General features: G+C 36.9%; 1 protein-coding gene across 3 annotated transcripts in view; it reads right to left on the bottom strand.

Annotated features, from left to right (window-relative positions):
* SHISA9 (shisa family member 9) overlaps positions 1-20,005 on the bottom strand; it is a 179,835-nt gene that overhangs the window by 155,865 nt on the left and 3,965 nt on the right. For all 3 annotated transcript variants that reach the window (XM_039560568.1, XM_039560567.1, XM_010392231.2), the window contains one exon: positions 14,949-15,076. In XM_039560568.1, coding sequence (XP_039416502.1) covers positions 14,949-15,076 — 128 coding nt within the window. The remainder of the gene's footprint in view (positions 1-14,948; positions 15,077-20,005) is intronic.

The following is a 20,005-nucleotide window of genomic DNA, read 5'->3' as shown; positions in this document are numbered from 1 at the left end:
AAATACAGCCAATGGAATTCAAAGACTGTCAAAGGCAGTGAAAGACAATACCTGACAGTCCCTGGTTTTGTGTCAGGATGAGAATGCTATTGTAACCTTCACATTATGTTGCACCAAATCCTAAAATCAGAAGATACAAATTTCTTGACTTTTCTGTGCCTGTAGAGATAATAGTTACCATAATTATAAAGCATTGTAAATAATGGGTCAAAAGATCATGCTGCTGCTGCTAAAATACATTTGTTTGCTTCAAAATATGCAATGAGTTCATCCAGGGCCTCTTGTGATTGTAGCTGCAGAATATAATAGAAAATGTATCTCTCAGAAGGCACTTTTTGTTTATATATTCATAAGAAGGTTCTTTCCCCACTAGTACTTTAAGGCAAGTTGATAGCAAGATGAGGATTGCTTACATAGCTGAGGAAAAATCCTCTAATGTCAATGCTGCACTGAGAATACAATGTGCTATGCATGTTACATATTGCACAGCACATGTAGGGGATATAGATCAATGTATGCTGCTATGTAAACTGTGGCAGCTTAAACACACTTTGTGTGGAAGTGGCCTAAATTCAGAAATTTGGAGTGGAATGTCATATTTTATTGTAGAACACATAGACTTGCAGCTATCCTGAAGTGGTAAGAACATTAAAGTAGGTAAGAAAACAAAATTATTTGTTTAAAAACCCCATATTTGTTATTCTAAGTCAAGTTGCACAACTTCAAGCTTTTAAAAATTCATAACACTTTTCCAGCTAGAGTTGGTGTTGAAGCTGAGACAAACATATGCTGTCTTTTCCCATATCACCTTTATGCATCCTTATGCTGCAATGACATTTTAATAGGAACTTGTTTTCTTCCATGCACTTGTAAGTGTTTTCATTTATTTTTAAATTAATGGTGACCTCTAAACAAGTATGACATTTTTCTGTAAGTTACAGAGCATTACATAAATTTACATCCAGAACCCAATGTCAGATGTTAACTACTTCATTTCATCTCTTCTGGCAGTATTTCTCTAGAATACTTGCCTTGTCACCAACTGTGGCATATCTTCATTACAACTGTCAGGCACAGAAAAGGCAGAATCCCAAACATGAAGGCAAGAAAAGCTTTGATGGGCAAGAAAGAGACTGCGAGAGAGAGTGTTGAAACAATGGTATCATCCACGAGATACTCTGTGGGGTGCAGAGAATGACTTTGCCTGGCCTGCTGGGTAAGTCATTAAGTTATCATTACATTGTATGTATGATGACACTGCTCTTCAGGCTTAGTTTTGCTTACTCATTTTCTGATATTATCGAACTGTGGCTTAAAATGAAAACTATAATGTGGTTATTATCCTAACCTCTACTGAATGAGTTAAGTTGATACAGGGTCAGAATCCAGTCCAGGTAATTTTACCCGTGTGGACAATGAGCATTCTGCAGATACAGCTCTCTGTTCTGAAAGTTCAGTGGGCTATGTAGGCGGCTCCAGGTGTTCCACACTACCAGGTTCTGAAATTTTGAATCCTTTTTTAAAAACAGTCTCTGGAACATCTTAAATAGAACCCACTCTCTGTGTGTGCCTTCTGACATCATCTTTGTGAAACGTGGCTCTTCATTGTCATCTTCCTTTGACAGCTTCTCTCATCTCATATGTTCAATACATCCGCTCTGAGCAATTTACCTTTTCATCTGGCATTTCTTTATGTTAAGGCTGTGCTGATCCTCATTTGTGAATTGGATCTGCCAGGCTTGCTGATACTGGATCCTGCAGTTTGCCAACCCTCGTTTGCTCTGACTGGTAGTGATAGCAGTGCGCACCACTTCAGACAGCAGTGGCAGCAGCAATCTGTGCAAGCCAGTTGTAGATATCTGAGCATAAATATGATAATGCTGTAATGCTGGACCACAGCCAGCTCTGCACTGGCTTCTGTAACACTGTTCTACAATACGAAGCACAAAGATAATCTGATGCTCAGAGGTATTCAGCTTGCAGGCAGGCAGAGTGGAAAAAAGCTCAGGTTTGCTTAAATGGCTACAGCTCTGTAAGGCCTTGTCATATCTTATATGGAGGGGGTGTCAGGAACTGTTTCAACCTAAGAATGATGTACCTTTTTTAGTCCTGTGCACAACATAAAAAAGCTCTCCACATCTTAGTCAGGGGACAGCTGGTGAGAATGAGAGTTAAGAGCTTTCACTGATAGCAAATCCACAGGACAGAGCAAGCAGCCTGCATGCTGCTCACAATTAACTCACACAGGTCAAGTCTAGGGAAATCCATGGCTGCAAGTTACTATGAGAATAGTTCAGAAAGATTCTTCAGATGGAGTATTGATCATGACATACTGACTGCCAGGATTCAGTCATGCATGTGATGTTGGACTATGACATTCATATGTTCTAGTTTTAATTTACTAGGGTGATAATTTAGATTAAATTATTCCTCTTCGGTTAATTCCTTCCAAGTTGACAAGTCTTGTCAGGTTCTCTTTGAGAAGAGTATTCTGAAAGTTACCAGCTCATGGTCACCAACTTGCAGGGGGCACTGATCTCAAACTCTAAATAGACTACAGGTATATGGGGGAAGTTAATCCATTTCTACAAACACAGATTTCCCACAGGAAAATACGCACTTAGGGCTTTGCCCTTTGTTATTTTCTAGTTAGCCTCAGGTTGCTTAACACCTTTGCATCCTTAAAGCTGTGCAGTACCTTCCTTCCCAAGAGTGTCACAAGCCATAAAGGACGATTAATGCAGCTTTTGAACTCCATTAACTATTGTGTGGATTTTCCACTTGGAAGCTTCTAGCACACACTTAATATCATGTAAAGTAGAAATAGGAATAATTAGCAGCTAATAAACCATCTGCCAAGTTTTGAGCTTGTATTTTCCGCCATGATCTGTCCTTCTGACATATACTGACTTCTTTCAGACTTTCCTAGACAATTAATCTAGACACTACAAACCAGGCTGGTCTGTTTCTGAGAAGAAAGTTCTTTGATCCCTGGGGAATAGGATGTGCTGTAGATTATTCTACCCTTCTTTTCTTGTTTTCCTGGCATTCCCAACCTTTGATGACTGGATCTCACTATTTTATGATTACAGACTCTCAGAGCAGCATCTCAATACTTATGTGATTTATGGATCCAAACTTTGTGCTAACAATGCCCTGCAGCATTTTATTGGACTCAGTAAATAACTCAAGGTTTATTTTTCTTAAAAGAGAACAAGGGTAATGGAATTTTTATTTTGTCTAGCTATCTGTTACTCCCTCTAGCAGCTTTTAACTCCTTTGCCCTTTTTGGTGTTATTGAGATCTCAGGGATGAGATGTTTCTACAGGTGTTAGGAAAACAAATGGCTGAATGGAGACAAAAGGCTGAACCACAAACTTTATAGTCATTTGCTTGGTTTGTTCTGCTTGCTGATCAGTCAGGATATGTATCCCAGGATGGGCAACTCTGAAAAAGTCAGAGATTATTCTTTGGCCAAACAAAATCAAGGAACACAGGAGGAACCTAAGGTACTGCATGTGGGTTATTAAGATGCAGAGGGGCTGGAGGGACAAGGTGCAATCCTCCCTCTTCCTGATGAGCAGACAAGAGAGGTGGTAAAGAGGAAAGGGAAACTTTAATGTTATTCCAGTGGACAATTTCAGCAGAGTAAAGCACTAAGATACAGAGACCAGATTTTCATGGACCACTTGTCTTCCTTTCTAAAAATGTTTGGGTGATTTTGATGCTTATAAAAACTGAAAATCTTTTCTTATGCATAGGGCAGGTAGGTGATTCACACTTTGCAGCTTAGCTCTAGTTCTGTGTCTCTGGTTCCAGAAACATCTTCATCTATCTCTCTATGCTAGTAGAAATGATAGAAAAGGTGTCACCTAGGAAATAAAGTGTAGCTTGCAAATAAATATTTCAAAGCAGATTTTCACAAGTAAATGTTAATGGCTCTAAAATGCTAGATTAAGACAATACAAGATCATCATGTTATAAAGTGTGTCATTTGTATATGTTTGAAAGGAACCCTGCAACACTGCTGTTCTTTACTGTAATTTTCTTACTCTGAGAGGAAATAAGCCTAATATATTTGCATAGTTATTTAGACCTTGTTATAAGAGGCATAGGATCACAGTCAGAAAAAAAAATAGTTATCTAATTATTACATGAGTGCATAAAATTATTACTATAATGAAAAAATTGTAGAAAGAGACAGGTTAATAGTATAAATTGTATTTTATATGCTTATCCTCTGTACCTGCAAAAATTTGGACATTTTCAAAGAAGCATAAATAATTTTACTTTTAATATTCTTAAAGATTCAGAAGTTTGTGGTATCTGCTACTGGTTTTGCTATAAACATTTTTATCCTGACTTAGTGCCTGGTTTCTCTATCACCACAATCATACCTATGCATGGTTAAGGTAAAATTTGAGTTTACTGACTTTGATGCAAAAACCTGTAGACACAAGATTAATTCCAGAAACATACTAAAGAGATGGCTTTATGAGTGAATTTTGCCATTATAGGTCTTAAAGAGACCTTTATTTTACTTAAACATTTAGGAAGAAATCCTCTGCAAATATCTTATTCCTTCTGATTTTCTATGGACTCTTGAAGATCTTTTCTGGGGCCAATTGTTTCTGAGAGAAATCATTCCTTTTCACAGACCTCTTTTCTTAAGTGGAGGTCCTTTAGCAAAGAGGAAAAACAAGAATCCAAGAAAAAAAGGTGTTAAAATGGTGGGAAATAAGTTATTAATCATTAATGTAAGTAATTTGGATTAAAAAAAATCTTATAGGAGTTCATTTAACTATGTCAAGCATTTAATGGCAATTTCATTACAGAGCTATGACTAGAAACTTGAAACTGTTCTAACCAAAGTGATGGTCAGGTTTGTTTTTCATGAATGATAAGGAATGTTTCCTCATAAAATCAGTGTCTGTTCAGAAATTAACTTGAAAATTTAACAAGAATCTGGATTACTATGGGAGGAATGCAGTTTTCCAAACTTACAGCTTTGAAAAAATGAGAAATAGTTTAAACCATTATTATAAATGCAAAAGGTACTCTTTAAACTAGAGTTAGTCATTTGATGAGACAGAGCACAGCTTTTAGAAAAAAAGCACATTTACTTTTGGAAGCTTTTTATAAAATACCATCTCATTCTTTTTAACACAAGAATTCATCTATTAATTTGCTTCTGAAGATATGAGCACTTTGTTTAACATGGCCAAACCCCCCATGCCAGAGCAGCAGAATCAGTTAGGCTGTTCTTGGCCAACACCCCATTGCAAACATGTTCACTTGGACCCCTCAATAGTTGGAGTGGCCTTTGTGAAACAAATCCACTGTGCTCAGTGCCCTACTCGCACAACATTGCAGAAAAATTTCCTACCATTTACATAAGTGAAAGCTGTCACCTGTGATTCTGTTTTGTGCCAGGGTTCAGTGGTTGTGGATTCAGTATCAGTACAAGATGGCCTGTTCTGCCCGCTAGGGGTGACAACAGTTGTTCAACTACAGCCGCTTCAAGCTGTGCTTTTTTTTTTTTGCAAAGCTGTAAGATAAACTTCCTGCATATCCCTTTATCTCTCTTACTCCAGATTAACAACAAAAACACAGTTCCCCTCAATAAAGTATATATGAGGTCCTAAGTGAATTGCAGCGCCCCTGGGTAAAATACTTGAGCCATTAAAGCTGAGAGCTTTGCTAGGACTTTTGACCAATCAGAATTTCATCTAATTGGCTTAAACTGGCCATTACTCAAGAACTGCCAAGATCCTGTTTTTGTTGCAAGGCTCAGAAACTGCTCCTACCCTTGCCTCAGAGTCACACCCACACACCCATGACCATTCTGTACTCCAGGGCTGGAATTGTTGGTCGCAGTGCCCTGCTGATAAATGAAATGCTGGCGGGCATTCACTGCACCTCTCTGTGTCGTGGCATTCTTTGCTGTGCTGTCCAGAATGGCTGACTGCAGGCTTCCTAAAACAATCCAGTCCAGCATCATCAAACAGGGTTTGTAGGCACAGAGGACCAGCTCATTACAGCCAGCAAAAGGGACAGCAATAGGAAGCACAAGGTTTAGTATGTGTGGAGAATGTGGTGAGAGAAAATAATAAAGCAGTTCAAAAGTGATCAAATTAGCCCTTGAAGAGAAAGTGTCTACATGGCAAAGGCTGGGGTTTTTTTCTCTTGGCTGGTGTGTGAACTAACAATGAAAAGGGTAAAAACTGCTGGTTTTGAGAGTTTATTGTGGACACTTCCAGCTAAACAAGCGCTGACTCCAATAATGTCCAAACTTTGTTATGTACATTCTCTTTTGTGTATGCTCATGGGTGTGTATAGATAGCTGCTTCTCAAATGTGCATTTCCTCTAATTGACAAGGAGTGAATGGTAAAAGGCAATTGGATTATTTTGGATTATGTTGCAAATTCATTACAGATTCAGAAGTGTAGTTGCAGCCTTAAGCTTGGGTGTACAGACATGTCGCTTAAATGTATGAGCTGAAACCAAAATTACGTTACTGAAGGAATCTTAAAAGCTATTTAGATGTGATAACTAAAAATCCAAGATTAAATTAAAATCCACATTGGAATCATCTGGGAATGATTATCAATGCAGTTTTGTAGCATGGTTCCAGAGACTTTTCCAACTATTTTTTCTATTATAAAAATCAACAAAAAAGTTCATAAATATTCAACACACTCAGTTCCCTTCTTGACTTTATCTTATGATAATAAAACTGGAATCAGAGCCAATATGTACATTTCAAGGAAATTTATAATGTAAAGCAGAGGACATAGAACAAAGTACTGAAAATCATTTATGATAGAAACTATAGATTGAAGTTGGGGCAAGTCTCTCCCTGAGTAGCATCTCACAATTGCCTCATAATATTGGGATGTGTATTCATAAGCTTTTTAATGTATGCAGCCAACCTCTTCTTCTTTATTGTGTAACCACTGCACAGATTCTGCTTGGCAAAGCTGGGATAACTGATTGAAAAATTAGGAGGGAATTGATTTTACAGAATGTTCCATTTCTGATGAGAGTATTTTAACATCTAAAATACGGTATCAAAGTTTTGTACAGCCAGAGTGATAAAAAATGTCTTTATAGCTGTGAATATACCAGTTAATAATGGTTAATGCTTGCACCTGAATATGTGGACAGAACTGATCTATTTGTGAATTTACGTTTTTGTCATTTTTGTTACAAATCTGTGACTTTTGAGACAAAATGAGGGTGGGAGTTCAAGGATTTAGAGAGATTATTAAGCTCTAAGTCAACAGTGAAAAACAATATTGTTTTGGCATGAAAAAGGCAAGCAGAGCTTGTGTGAAGGTAAACCAACAAAAGCAAAAGGTACTTTTTGTTTGCCTTTCAGTGAGGTGACTCTTACCATATTAAAAAATAAGGTGTATCAGACTCTATCCTTCTTCATTTTGATGAGCACAAATCCGGCAGAATATAATCATAAAAAGGTTGTGTTGATGGCTTGTGGGTTTTTTCCAAAACATGATTCCTATTAGTTTGGCAGTGTTTTCTGTACTAGTTTTTAACATCAAGAATCCCAGTGACATGAAAGATTACAACAGGCTTGAAGCACTGATGATTGATATTGCTGACAGTTGTGGTTAATAGTGGGAATATTTGGCACTGAAAGTTATTCAGGATTGAGAATACTGTTATTTGGTGCGCCTGTCCAAAGACAAAATACAATCTTAGATATTAAAGTCAGTAGTATATGATAGAAATAGCACCTCATTAATCAAATTCATTAAGTAAAATTTAGATTGCAAAGCAAAATTGAAATCACAAGGGAAACACCTCACTGTTTTCCAAAGATACTGAACTTTTCATCTTGTAGATGGTAAATACATCCCTGTACCATTGGGCAACATTTCAAAGTACAACTCTGCACCCCAATGACAGCAAAATGATTCTCATCCTTCAGATGTGCTATTGAAGTCTGCTGGTGTGTGACTCAAAGCTGCTATATAATAGTCTGGTACAGCAATGCTCTCTTCTGTCATACCAATACTTTTATTTTATTAAATAATCATTCCGCCTTTTAACTGCAGTATAAAATGCAAAAATATATTCTTAATATTTTGATTACCATAATGTTAATTCTTGCCACTAAAGGATAATGTCAGTGACTGACTGTATTTCTCCCAAATACATTTTACATTGAGGAATATGTTTATTAAGATATGTCAAATGATTTCTCTGAATTAAAAGCTGAATAGAAGTAAATTATAGGATGCAAGGCAGTAATCCAATCTCATTGTTCTTATTGTACAATAAATGAAGAAAGATGGAGCAAAAACTTCACTGTGCAGTTCTAATGGAAATCCTTATATGCCTAGCCAATACAACTCAAACCTAAAATTGCATGCAGGATCCGTAATAGTCTCACAGAGTATCCAATAAACTCTTAACAAGAAATATTTTAGAACAAAGAAGAGACCCACTGAACATATGGAATGATGTTAAGTTCACAGTTTGATTTGATTACAAACCCAATTCCTTAGTCCTGTTCACGCAAAATTTTATGTTTACTGTTGCTTTTGCTTTCCATTTTTTTTTTCATTTGCCAGCTTAAGCAAACAGGATGATTCCAAAGGCATGGAATTAACTGTTTGGTGGGAGCACTGCTAGAGTTCTGACATAGCACACTTAGTGAAGACTGGCGTAGTTATAAATAAATAGATGTTGCGTATGATATAGAGTAACATTTTCTAAATCATCCTGATTTTTAAAAATTTAATTGATGAAATCTACCAACAGTCAATGACAAATGAGATATTTCATTTGTTTTACTTTTTGTCTTTCCTCAACAACCCCAGAGTCTCTCATTCTCAGGTTGTAAATAACTTCTTTGAAAATATTCTTTGGTGTTTCAAGAAGTTGCAGAGCATCTTCTCCTAAATCAGCCATCATGCATCTGAATTAAAATCTGAATGTAAATTAGAAACATTTTATATTAATGATTGTGAGGCTAAACACATATTCAGAATTGATTAAATGTTACTGTCTTCCAGTGCCTGAGTAGCAAGAGGAATGGCTTTTCAGACTCTACATTTATACAGGAAATTATTTTTCCAGCATGGGAGCTCTGGATATCTGGAATGCATTGCTATAGCTGTAGTTATATTAACAAAAATTCTATCACTAATTTGTTAATGCTTTGAAGTTCTACTTGTAGTAAGATTTCAGTTTAAGTCAGTATGTAGGAATTAATTTAAAGGTTTAAAAAGGTCTCAACATAGCTGTGACAAAGCAGCTTGCAGCTTCTAACCTCAAACAGAACTTATATTTTGTTATACAATATTTCTTTTGACATGGCTGGTGATAGTAATGTGGGCTCTTACTTGGATGATTAGTTTGTAAGATGTATCACTTAAACGTGGACTTTGTCCTCTTAGTTGTATATTACAATCAGAATGCCATAAGTAGCTCTTTCCCAGGGTTAACTGAAAGTTAACTTGTGTTTAGCTCTGGAATGTAATCTAAATTATCAGATTTTTTTAAATAGTGTTCAGGTGCTTCCTGTATAGATCACAGAAACCTCAGTAAAATGGGTTTTTGCACACTGGCAGTGAAGAATAAGGTTTTGAATGGAAGCAAGTTCCCAGTATTGCTGGCTACAGTCCCCTCTGTCACAGCACTGTAGACTCTTGTGAACTAAGGACATCCTCCAGTTAAGATGGCCAGTTTATTCTCCCTCATTCTTCACTGTCTTGGAGCACTCCATCCACAGGACTTCTTCATTCCTTCTGTCAATCTGCTCAAACTATCTTTTTCTTGGCTGAAAACTTATTAGTGTTGTTTATCTTTCTACTCATAGAACAAGGCCCTGTCTACACAGCTCAACTTTTCAGTCTCTTGCCCTTCTAAGCGAGCAGATTAACAGCCAATTAAAGTTTATGAAGAAAATAGTGCAATTCCTCTGGGCTAGACCCATGCACAAAGCCAGGCCTAAAAAAGCATTTCACTGTAATAAAACAATCCAGACACCAAAGGGGCTGAACAATGCCGTTTGCTCAGTGCTTTGGATTTTGCAGCCCTCTGTCCAAACAAGGGTTTGATGGAATTTCAAGGCTCTGGTCACCAGAAACACAATGTTACAGTAATGCTGCACACCCCCAACGACCACTTCTTCAATATCATGCAATTAATTGTCCAACAGTTACTGTGTACGCAAATTAGTTCTCATGTTTTGATATGCTCCATGAGCTTTACATTTTGAACAGTACTTCTCTTTACTAATGTTTCTTAGTAAGCCTCTGTGCTTATTTCCAATGACCAGTGGTAGGAATTACATTTAGGCAATGCAAGACAATGAATCATCTGATTTAAACATGTTATGTATGTTAAAAATAAAAATAATTAGTTTGCCAAAGGCAACAACAACAAAAGAAGCTTATTCACTAGTGATGAAAGACTGCAAAATATTCTTGCAAATTCTAACTATTTTCACAGTGTCAAACTAGTGACAGTTCCTGTCACTGGAAAACACAGGCTGAGCTATGTGCAGGAATGGGGAGATGAACAGGGATAGGCAATACAGAATTTTTATTCTAATGTACAAGGACTTAAAAAAATACCCTCCTATTTAAATGCCTACTGTCTCAACACAGAAATAAAGAAAAAACAAAAGTTAACTTATCATAAGGCACCAGTTATGGAGATAGCATAGCTTTGTTTTCAGCATTAGCATTTGTTGTGAGTCAGTATCCAGGACAACTGACAATCAAATGCAGCAGCAAACACAACATTGAATGTATTTTTTAAAAGGTCATTTTAATAACGTGCTGCAAATCTTTAGCCAGTATTAAAGCTGGCCATTTGAAACAGTGAAACATTTCCTTCTTTAAATCGTGTGTTTAAAATCCATTTTTTAATAGTTAAATGCAAAATAAAGAAATAATTCATACATGTCAAACTAACTAAAAGCTAGCACTTTTCATCTTAAAACCTCCTTAATCTTACATAACTGGCTTTCTTTTAAAGTCACCTTTATCTTGGGAGCCTGCATAAATTGTTTAAATTTACTAGTGCAAGGCTGGTTATTGGGAAAGAGTAACAGAGCTTTTACTGATCATTAGGGAAAAGTGACTGTGAATTGCACCAACTGAAGTACTTTTTCACTGTGTTATCATAGCTCATGAATCAGAAATAATAGCAGTAATCACGTTTCAGAAATGAGGATGTAGCTATGAAGCCTCCTAACTCCCACTCCATCACTGTTATAATCCCAACAAGTTAAATAAATCCCTTACGTCTAACACAATAAGTAGGAAAAAAAAAAAACACAACCAAAAAAAAACCCAAAACAAGAAGAGAAAAGAATACCTGGAATGCTGCTGCTCTCTTAAGTTTCCTGAAAGTCAGAGATGAACACAAGAACTCAAATTCTGCAGTAAGGTTTGCTTTTGGTTTGTTGTTTTTAACATAACTTTTTTACTTTATTTTATTTAACATCTCATGCTAGAAGACTTGAATGCTACACTTTGTAATAGAAATCCGCTGCTTGTTTACAAAGCACCCCTGCATTCTAATGTGTATGAATGAAGGGGAATAACAGAAAAGCAGTCCTAAGGAAAGCACAGTACTGGAAGGAAATTATGACAACAACCACTAAGGACAAAACAGCTTTTACTAAAAATCATCTAGGTTGTCTGGATTCACATGGATTCACAAAGAAAAAACCTGTGTTTTTCAGGAACGTCCAAAATGCCTGTTCTTTTCTGAATATCAAAAACACAGGGACGAGAAACAAAGTAAACTGCAAGACTCTGAAAAGAGCTTTTGGCCTTCCACTGGCCTGAGAGTTTTGGCAAATAGCTGCAGGCATCAGAGAAAATCCTTGTCCTCTGGTAACAAACAGTCCAGAAACAGAAACACACTCATTTTCAGTGTCAGAGAGATCACGTGAAGTTTGTCATTTTGACAAAAGAGCTTCCCTTCACAAAATACTTTCAGAGCATGTTGGCAACATCAGCAAAATGTTTTCGGGAGGACAGAAAGAGCAAATGAACATTGAAATTAGAACACTTTTAATAGTGTCTGGCCTTCAAGAGCTTGTCTTCAGTATTCTGAAAGACACAGTATGGAAGGGGTATGTAATGCCTAAGAAATTCTTGCTCCCATCTTCATATTTATGGAGCAATGTGAAAAGTACATCAGTCTCAAATATTTGTCTCATTATGAGATGGCAAGTAGATAGAAAGTGGTAACTTAAAAAACTTTAAAAATGCATATTAAAGTTTATGATGCAATAATTTTACACTATTTAATTATAAGTAAAGATCTGGAATAGAATTTCTGTGAAACCTGTGATTCAGTCAGGTTTATTTGCTTATTTAAAAGTACCCCGAAAAAGCCGGTCACTTTTCCAGCATTGGTAGTAGGTAATGCGTCACTGCCAAAGTTTCTGTGTGTAATATCCACTCTTGCAGTGTTTCAGAACTTCACTATAAAATTATGATTTGCTAAGATACTGACCTTTGAAAATTTGTCTTAATAATTTTGTCTTTATATAAAGATCTTTTTCCTACGCCACAAATGCATGTTTTCAACAGATTTCAATCACTTTTGATGTTCTGGCTAATTCTAGCTGGTCATTTAGTCATGTTTTACATGAATTTATGAGAATAAAATGTCAACAAATACGGAACAACAATCCACTTGCTATGAAGTAAATGTACACAATATTGGTTATAGAATGCCTTGAGTAATTTCACCACTTGAAGCCTTGAGCTGAACAATCTAAAATTATTGACTTAATGCATAAAGTTGATTAAAGGCTGAAACAATTACCATCAGAGCTGCTGGCTTCTGAGGTTTCCTTCTGTAGCAGGAATGCCTGAGAAGCATATGAAGCATTGTTGGGACTACCCCTATACATGACCCAAAGGATTAGGACAGCACAAAAGTAGCAGCAATGCTTCGGTGTTGTAAATTGCAGTGGTGCAAGAACTGCTTCCCATATCATTCTTCCATCTGTGCCAGAGGGCCATATTCTGAGACAGAGGTGGTTTGGATGTCTGGGGTCAGCACAAACCAACATCCTATTAAATGTATGAATTTTTTCTTCCTTGATGTAGTAACTATGAGGCCCTGAGTAGCATTTATATGCAAGAGTTCCTAGAAGCAAGGTTTAAATCTGAATTCAAATCCAAGAAACAATGAGTTTAAAGGCTTCCTGTGTTATGTTGTATATTGTAGTATATACAAAGAGTTTTAAGCAAAATATCAGTGTGATCATTACAAAAATCTAGATAAAATCAATGCAGCAAGAACCTCTTTACTTTCTGGCTCCTTCATTAACTGGGATTCTGAATAAACACTTCACATGTGAAAGAAAATAATGGAACCAAACTTCATTACTATTTGGTACCATTCTTGCAAACGTGGCCATGGGAAGGATCAGACATCAGCAAGGAGCTGATACACAGAGCAAAGAGATGCAGTGCATATTCCCATCCTCCCTTCAGAAGTCAAGCACCTCAGCTGCAGGGTGTTAGAGCACCTCTGTCTGAGGGAGCAGCCTAGGTTCCCCTCCAGAAGTGGTGTTTTTACACAGGTAGGGTGTGTGCTTCCCTCTCTGCACTGTACATCTGCACAGACCCAGGTGGAAACACTTTGCTGGAGAGCAGGGCAGACAGATGAGGAGTCACATCTCCCTGTATGTGGTACCTTTATTCCAGGGCACAGCTTTAATTCTCTCCCATTACTCTGTAAGGATGCACATAAGGAAAGGCCATCAGCATCTCCCACAAAGCAGGAGTGCAGGCAGCATGTGGATCTGCTCCTTCTCCCATTGTCTTCACACCCTTCCACAAAAAGAAAGTACCAACAACTGCACAATGCAGTCCAGATAAATCTCCAAATATAAGCAAATTTTCTTTCTATAGTAAGGAAAAGAGGAGTGCACATACGTTAAATGTTTCAAAATGCAAATACCGATGCACTAAAAGTATATTTGCAGTAAAATGCACATCTACACTGATCTTCAGCACTGAATAAAGCCACCTGCTGCCTAACAATCTAAACTTTCCGGAACAATACCTTTTTATTTTATAAATATATTGAACTTGATTTTGTAAATATATCTATAATTAAAGCATGTAGATATATATCTTTTTAAGATATGGTTGAATATAAGTTACATAAAGATACATTCAAATTAAATTTGCAGTGGCATTGTTCATCACAAGAGGAATATGTATCTGAGCATGAGAAAGATCTGTACTGTGCTCTAATACAGACTGAGAAATAGGTTGTCTAGGACTTCAGAACCACTTGAAATGTCACCATATCTCCTCTGAAGCTCCAAGGTGGACTTTTTTCTTGCCTTCAATAACATAAACATGTAATAGCAGGTACACAATAAAAATATTATGAAAAACTTAAAATAATAATCTCCTCATCTTTCCCTTGAGAAAATGAAAACCACATACAACTTGATGCTATCCAGCGAAGTATTTAATTATTTTACTAGTGGATATGATCTAACAGCCTAATGAGACCACTTTGCTACTGGATGTTACAGCCCTATGAAACATGTTAAGTTTGCTGTAACCACAACAGTTTGTGTTTTGGTATAACAAAACACAGAATAAGGCAAAGGTTGATTAGCTGAGCAAAAACAACAGGTAGAAGAAGACAAAGATACAAACCCAATATTAGTCAACCAAGAAAATTAATTAAAACTAAATGTAATAGCTAATTTTCAATTTTCCTATTCAAAATTTATTTCTCTTTGTGTTGCAATAATCTGTACTAGGAAAATAAATATTTCTGATTCTGAGATAACGAGTATTTATAATTTGCAAGAACCCAGGTACTGTTGATCTTCATTTGACATTCAACAATATTAGTTTCATAGTGCTCATTTCAGTGCCAGCATTCCAGATATTGATAAAGTTAAAACGCAACTTACGTAAGTTATTTGGAGGAGGTCTCGTCTCCATGTTTTCATAATGTTGTACGTGTACTACAATGTTTAGATCTCTTTCCATATGGTCTGTTGTACAAGGACCTTGAGGTCGCATAACATCAGCAAGAGCCCTGAAAACCAAACAAAACCAGAATGAATCTGCAAAGTCTCTAAGACGTTAACAATATGTGCCAAGATCTATTTCAGTTTGAGATGCAGTCGATCATAATGTCTGCTGGAGAAACCAGCTCCCTTCACAGTAAATGCAGGGAAGTAAATTCATTGTGAGACTTCACACCTAAGGCTCTTTTTAGGTTGTCTAGTGTGCTAGAAGTAAAACACACAAACACATTAAGTTCTTTAGGTGTCTTGGCTTTGGAGAAACATAATTTAATCTCCTTGAGACTTGTAGAGTTCTGCCACTGCATGTGCTCAGTAACATTACTGCCATCTTGGTTAAGCTGAGCAGCTCAGCACCTAGCCCATGTCTACACCTTTCACAAACTGCTTATCTTCACACCAAGATTACCAACAGGGCCTGACAAAGGAAATTCTAACACATGCATTTGCAACTAACACACACAACACAGTGGTCTTCACAATTTTCATTCAAAAATGTCACTCAAGTTGAAAAGTCATATATCTTCCATGCAGAAATCCAGTGGGCAGGGGTTTAAGGATTTCTCATCCAGATGGGGAGATCAAAAAGGTCTTTTTCTAATTTCTGTGAGTGTCCTAGTCTTTAACATGGAGCAAAGATTGCACAGGAACACTCGCTGCTCCTTTGAAGCCAGTTCAGAAACAGGATGAAAGCTTTGTGCTAGCAAAGAGGGAGTAAGCAAAAGGTTCCTAAGTTAGGCCAGGCCCAGCCTGATGCTGGTTGTGGGCTTGCTCTGCAGAGCTCCAGGCAGTCTGACAGACCTATTCTGCACAGGTGTACTGTTTAAGGACCAGTTTCACTGTCAAGTGTCCTGCTGAGTGTAAGTCCCTCCTTAGGTACACGGATAAACACATACACCTGGATCAGCTCTGTGGATCCAGAGTTACTGAGGAAGTTTTAAGCTCTGAAACTCCCAGCATGGCAACATCTAACTCTGTCTGTGAGTCTGTGCTATTTTGCCAGAGTTCCATAGGAGCAGGATTAGCCCTTAGCTATGTGCCAACATACCTGCTGAACTACTGTGCGCTAGGAAATAATTGGCCCACCTGCAGAAACTGTTGCCTTAGGCAAAGGAAGGCTGTAGTATGTGTTACCAGTGTCTTCAGGGTTCAATGCAAATCTTTTCTATTCAGGTCAATGCATCATGGACCATTATTTACCTCCTTTTTGTTTTATTGTTTTTAATTTTTAGACCTCTTGAGCAATTTTTTGAGGGTACAGACATATTTTCTGGGCACTATGCCCAGTTTAGTTTAATTTTCTGCAAAATTATATACAGTGTCCCAGATACTACATCAAGAAATACTAGCTTATAAACTAATAAATAAATAAAAATAAGCACACTCATTGGTGAAAGCCATGCCAAGTGCCATCTAGCTCCTCCTGTACTTCTGTGACATGATGATTTCTCAATCAAGCAGCACTATACTTTTAAATATTAAAAAGTAGCAAGCTTCATTTACGTTACAGAGAGAAATCCTGAGCTGGATCTTGCTTTCAGGTTGCTGGAACATTGCTGGGGTACACAGCTGAACAATACTGATGTTTTCTTGTGTTTATGGCTAACATTATGTTATTAAAATATTAGTTACAGTTGTTATCAACATGTTAGAGAATACTCTGTTGATCCTGTAAAAGGTCAGAAGACAGTAACCAAATGATTAATGGTATCAGAGTAATGCTCCCATTTGAAGCAGTGCTTATACAGCAGAAATAGCAGAGCTGGCCTACATAGCAGAATAATAAGAATTCAACAGAAGAGATCTCACAAAGACATGTAGAAATTATGCAAAAGGAAAGCATTATATTACAAAACAATTTAAAATCAGTGGGGACCAAAACCATTAATATCCAGTCAATTTATGCAAATACGTCTCTATACAGAGAAAATTATTGACATAAATATTAATTCTAATTCCAGAGGCAGCTGGACACATTTCTGAGAAGGGAAGAAAAGTAAATGAAAGATCCTACTCCAGTGTGGGAGTTAAAACTGTGAGATCTAAGTATTTCCCAACTTTGTGAGAGTGGATTTTCAGAAATCCTTTCCTCATTGCTCTTAATCTGATGATAAATATTGTTTGCTGTAGACTTTAAATAACACTGTGTATGATGGCAGATTAACTACTGCCTGTCTATAAAAATGTTAAGCTATCTTTTAGGATGGCTTTTTTCAAATGGTTTTTAAGGAATTACCTGTCCAACTCCTTCTGTATTAAGAAGAGATGAACTACTCACCATCAAGTTCTATTTTTAATAACACAGCACCTATGTTTATACTGTGTTAGCCAAAGCTGTACAATCTTCTCAGGGCAGAATAGCTCATATAACTTAGAGCATGTCCTTATTCTCCACTGATGTCAGAGAAAGTTAAAAATGTGTAGCAGCTTCAGTATCACTGAAGTACAAAGGAAATGCTGTACCTGCATTTTGTTCTTTTAGGGATTTGCCCATATAATGAAATGGATAAAGGGAGGCTTGTTCCCCAGTACAGGACAAAATCCTCGAACAGATGTTTGCTTTGAAAAATTCCACATAGGCCAGGAGACTTTTATAATACCTTCATGCATTTGTCTCACCTAAATAGAGTCATTTAGATTTTGTCAATTATCTGAAGAAATTGTTATAGTCAGTGCCATTGAGATGTTAAACTTACACAGAGGGTCATTACCTACACCTATGTTATACTGAATGATTTTTTAAGGAAATGCAAAGTGCAAGATAACCTTCTAATCAGGGAAAAGTATCATTAAGACCTGTGCAGTGATATTGACTGTCATATTACAAAAGCAGAGAAGTGTTACCTACGTAGAAGTTCATGGCCCAGAACTATCCAAGTATCACACTTCAGCATTTCTCTTGCCATAAGATTTTTCTCTTTGGGTATGTAATACTGGTTTGAGGTGTTATAAAGCATGTGGAGCCAGGCATTTCCCTTGTGGGTACAAGCTGAAAGAAGCTGAAACACAGGTTATTTCATGAAAGGTCACTTGTCATATTTTGCCTCCAAAACTGGGTCAAAACCCATAAGGGAAATAATTTCACACATAGGATTCAGGATTTTGGCAAGTCAGGCTATTTTTGGCCCCAACTACATGTCTCTTGAATGATCAACAAAAGACTTCACTCCTGAGCTCAGCACTGGGCACTTTCTTCCTTGTGAAGGAAGAAAGAAGAGCTCAGATGGTTCACAATATTTGGAAGGCTGCTAACACACTGTCAGAAGCACTGTTTCAAAAAACAGGAGTTACATCATAAGAGCATGACTCTAAATATTGTCCTTTCAGTTCTTGGTTTGTTTGCACATTCTTTACAAGGATTAAAGAAGAAGACAAAAGTGCAGTTGTATTTACAGAATAATATCCTCCATGCAACAGAGAAGAAAGCTTTTTCATATTCTATTCATTTTTGAGAGGGAATTCTCCACTTGAACTGATGGAGCCTGGAAGGCCCATTGGTGTAGTCTCAAGCAGCAAGAACATGCTGCCCTCATATGCCTAACAAAGCTCCTGGTCTGCTTCAGCAGGCAGATCAAATCTGTGTCCTCTCATGCACAACACTGCCACGTTCCCTCCCTTTGCCAGAGCTCCCTCCTACACCATCTGATTTCCCCATTCTCCTCAAAAACAGGAGCGTAAAGGAAGAGCTACTCTGGGTACTGCTACTACTGCTTGGTCTTGGACACTGTAGCTGAAGGGAATACTTACCTCCTTTTAACATCAAGGGACAAATTTGAAAATGAGGAGAAACAAAACATAAGAGGTCTAAAAGGAAATACACCATGCAGAGTTAATACTGTACTCCCCTCTCAATTTTCATCTTCGAGATTTAGAGTTCCGTGCCAACAGAAAGAAAATGTCAACAGTGCCATACCTGGCCAGTTTCCTCAAAATAAAAGGAAGTAACAAGCTCTCTAAAAAAGGACAAGTCTTGACTTCTTTTCTAAAGGGACTTGCCCAATACAGAATTTTTTCCTATGGATTGTTTTCACTAATTAAATACATTTCCACAATGCTTTTTTCATTGTCAAATATTTCAGGAAAATTCAGTGAAGTTAATGGAGTGTTCTTGGTTTGTTTTGGTATAGTAGTAAACAAAATTTAATGAAAGGCAGTTGTATAGAAACTATGCTCAGTTAATAAAGAAACTTTTCTTTATTAACATTGTACCACTCTTAAACACACCAGTATGTAAGAAGTTGTCTTACTTGAACAGAAGATCTACTGACTGCAAGATGAAATAATGCAAGGAATTAAAAAGTGTGGCACAGTTTTGCTTCCTATTTAGAAGTCAATGTTCTTATTCCCACGTGTCAAGTCTCTGTTCATATTTTTAAATATTTTTAGTAAATGGAAAAATATGGAAATATATCATTTACACCAGTTGTACTCAGTTGTTCATTTTTCTTAAAAAATCAGCCCCCATTAAAAAAATCTGTTTCCATTAGGCACTGTCTTTTTTGACAAGCAGTACCATCCCTTTCCTAGGTGAATGTGTTCATAGAAATGAAGGGCATTCATATGTTTCATGTAGCCATTGGCTAGGCAAGGGAAAGGAGACAATCTTAGCTAAGGAAATAGATGACAAATAATTCTCTGGGTTTCTTTCTGGCAGCCAAAATGGAGTAACACTTAGTACTTTTGATTTGGCCTACCTAACACTCTCGATGCATTAAACTTCTGCTTATTAATAAGGTTCAGTACAGAAAAAAAACGTAGGAGGTGTTCTTCTTGTTTTGTTTCTCTGATATTGTGATGAATGTTATAAAAGAAGGTGACTATGAACATAGCCTCCATATTATATTAATTGTTGGTGCTATTAACTGTTTGAGCAGATAAATTATTTCTTAAGCATTTCAGCCTTTTTTCAGAACATTAGTAGTGTAAAATGAGCTAGAATT

The sequence above is a fragment of the Corvus cornix genome, chromosome 14, assembly GCF_000738735.6.
Source record: "Corvus cornix cornix isolate S_Up_H32 chromosome 14, ASM73873v5, whole genome shotgun sequence".
NCBI classification, from domain to species: domain Eukaryota; kingdom Metazoa; phylum Chordata; class Aves; order Passeriformes; family Corvidae; genus Corvus; species Corvus cornix.
The sequence above is the reverse complement of the archived record's forward strand: the minus strand, read 5'-3'. Positions and strand labels throughout refer to the sequence as shown.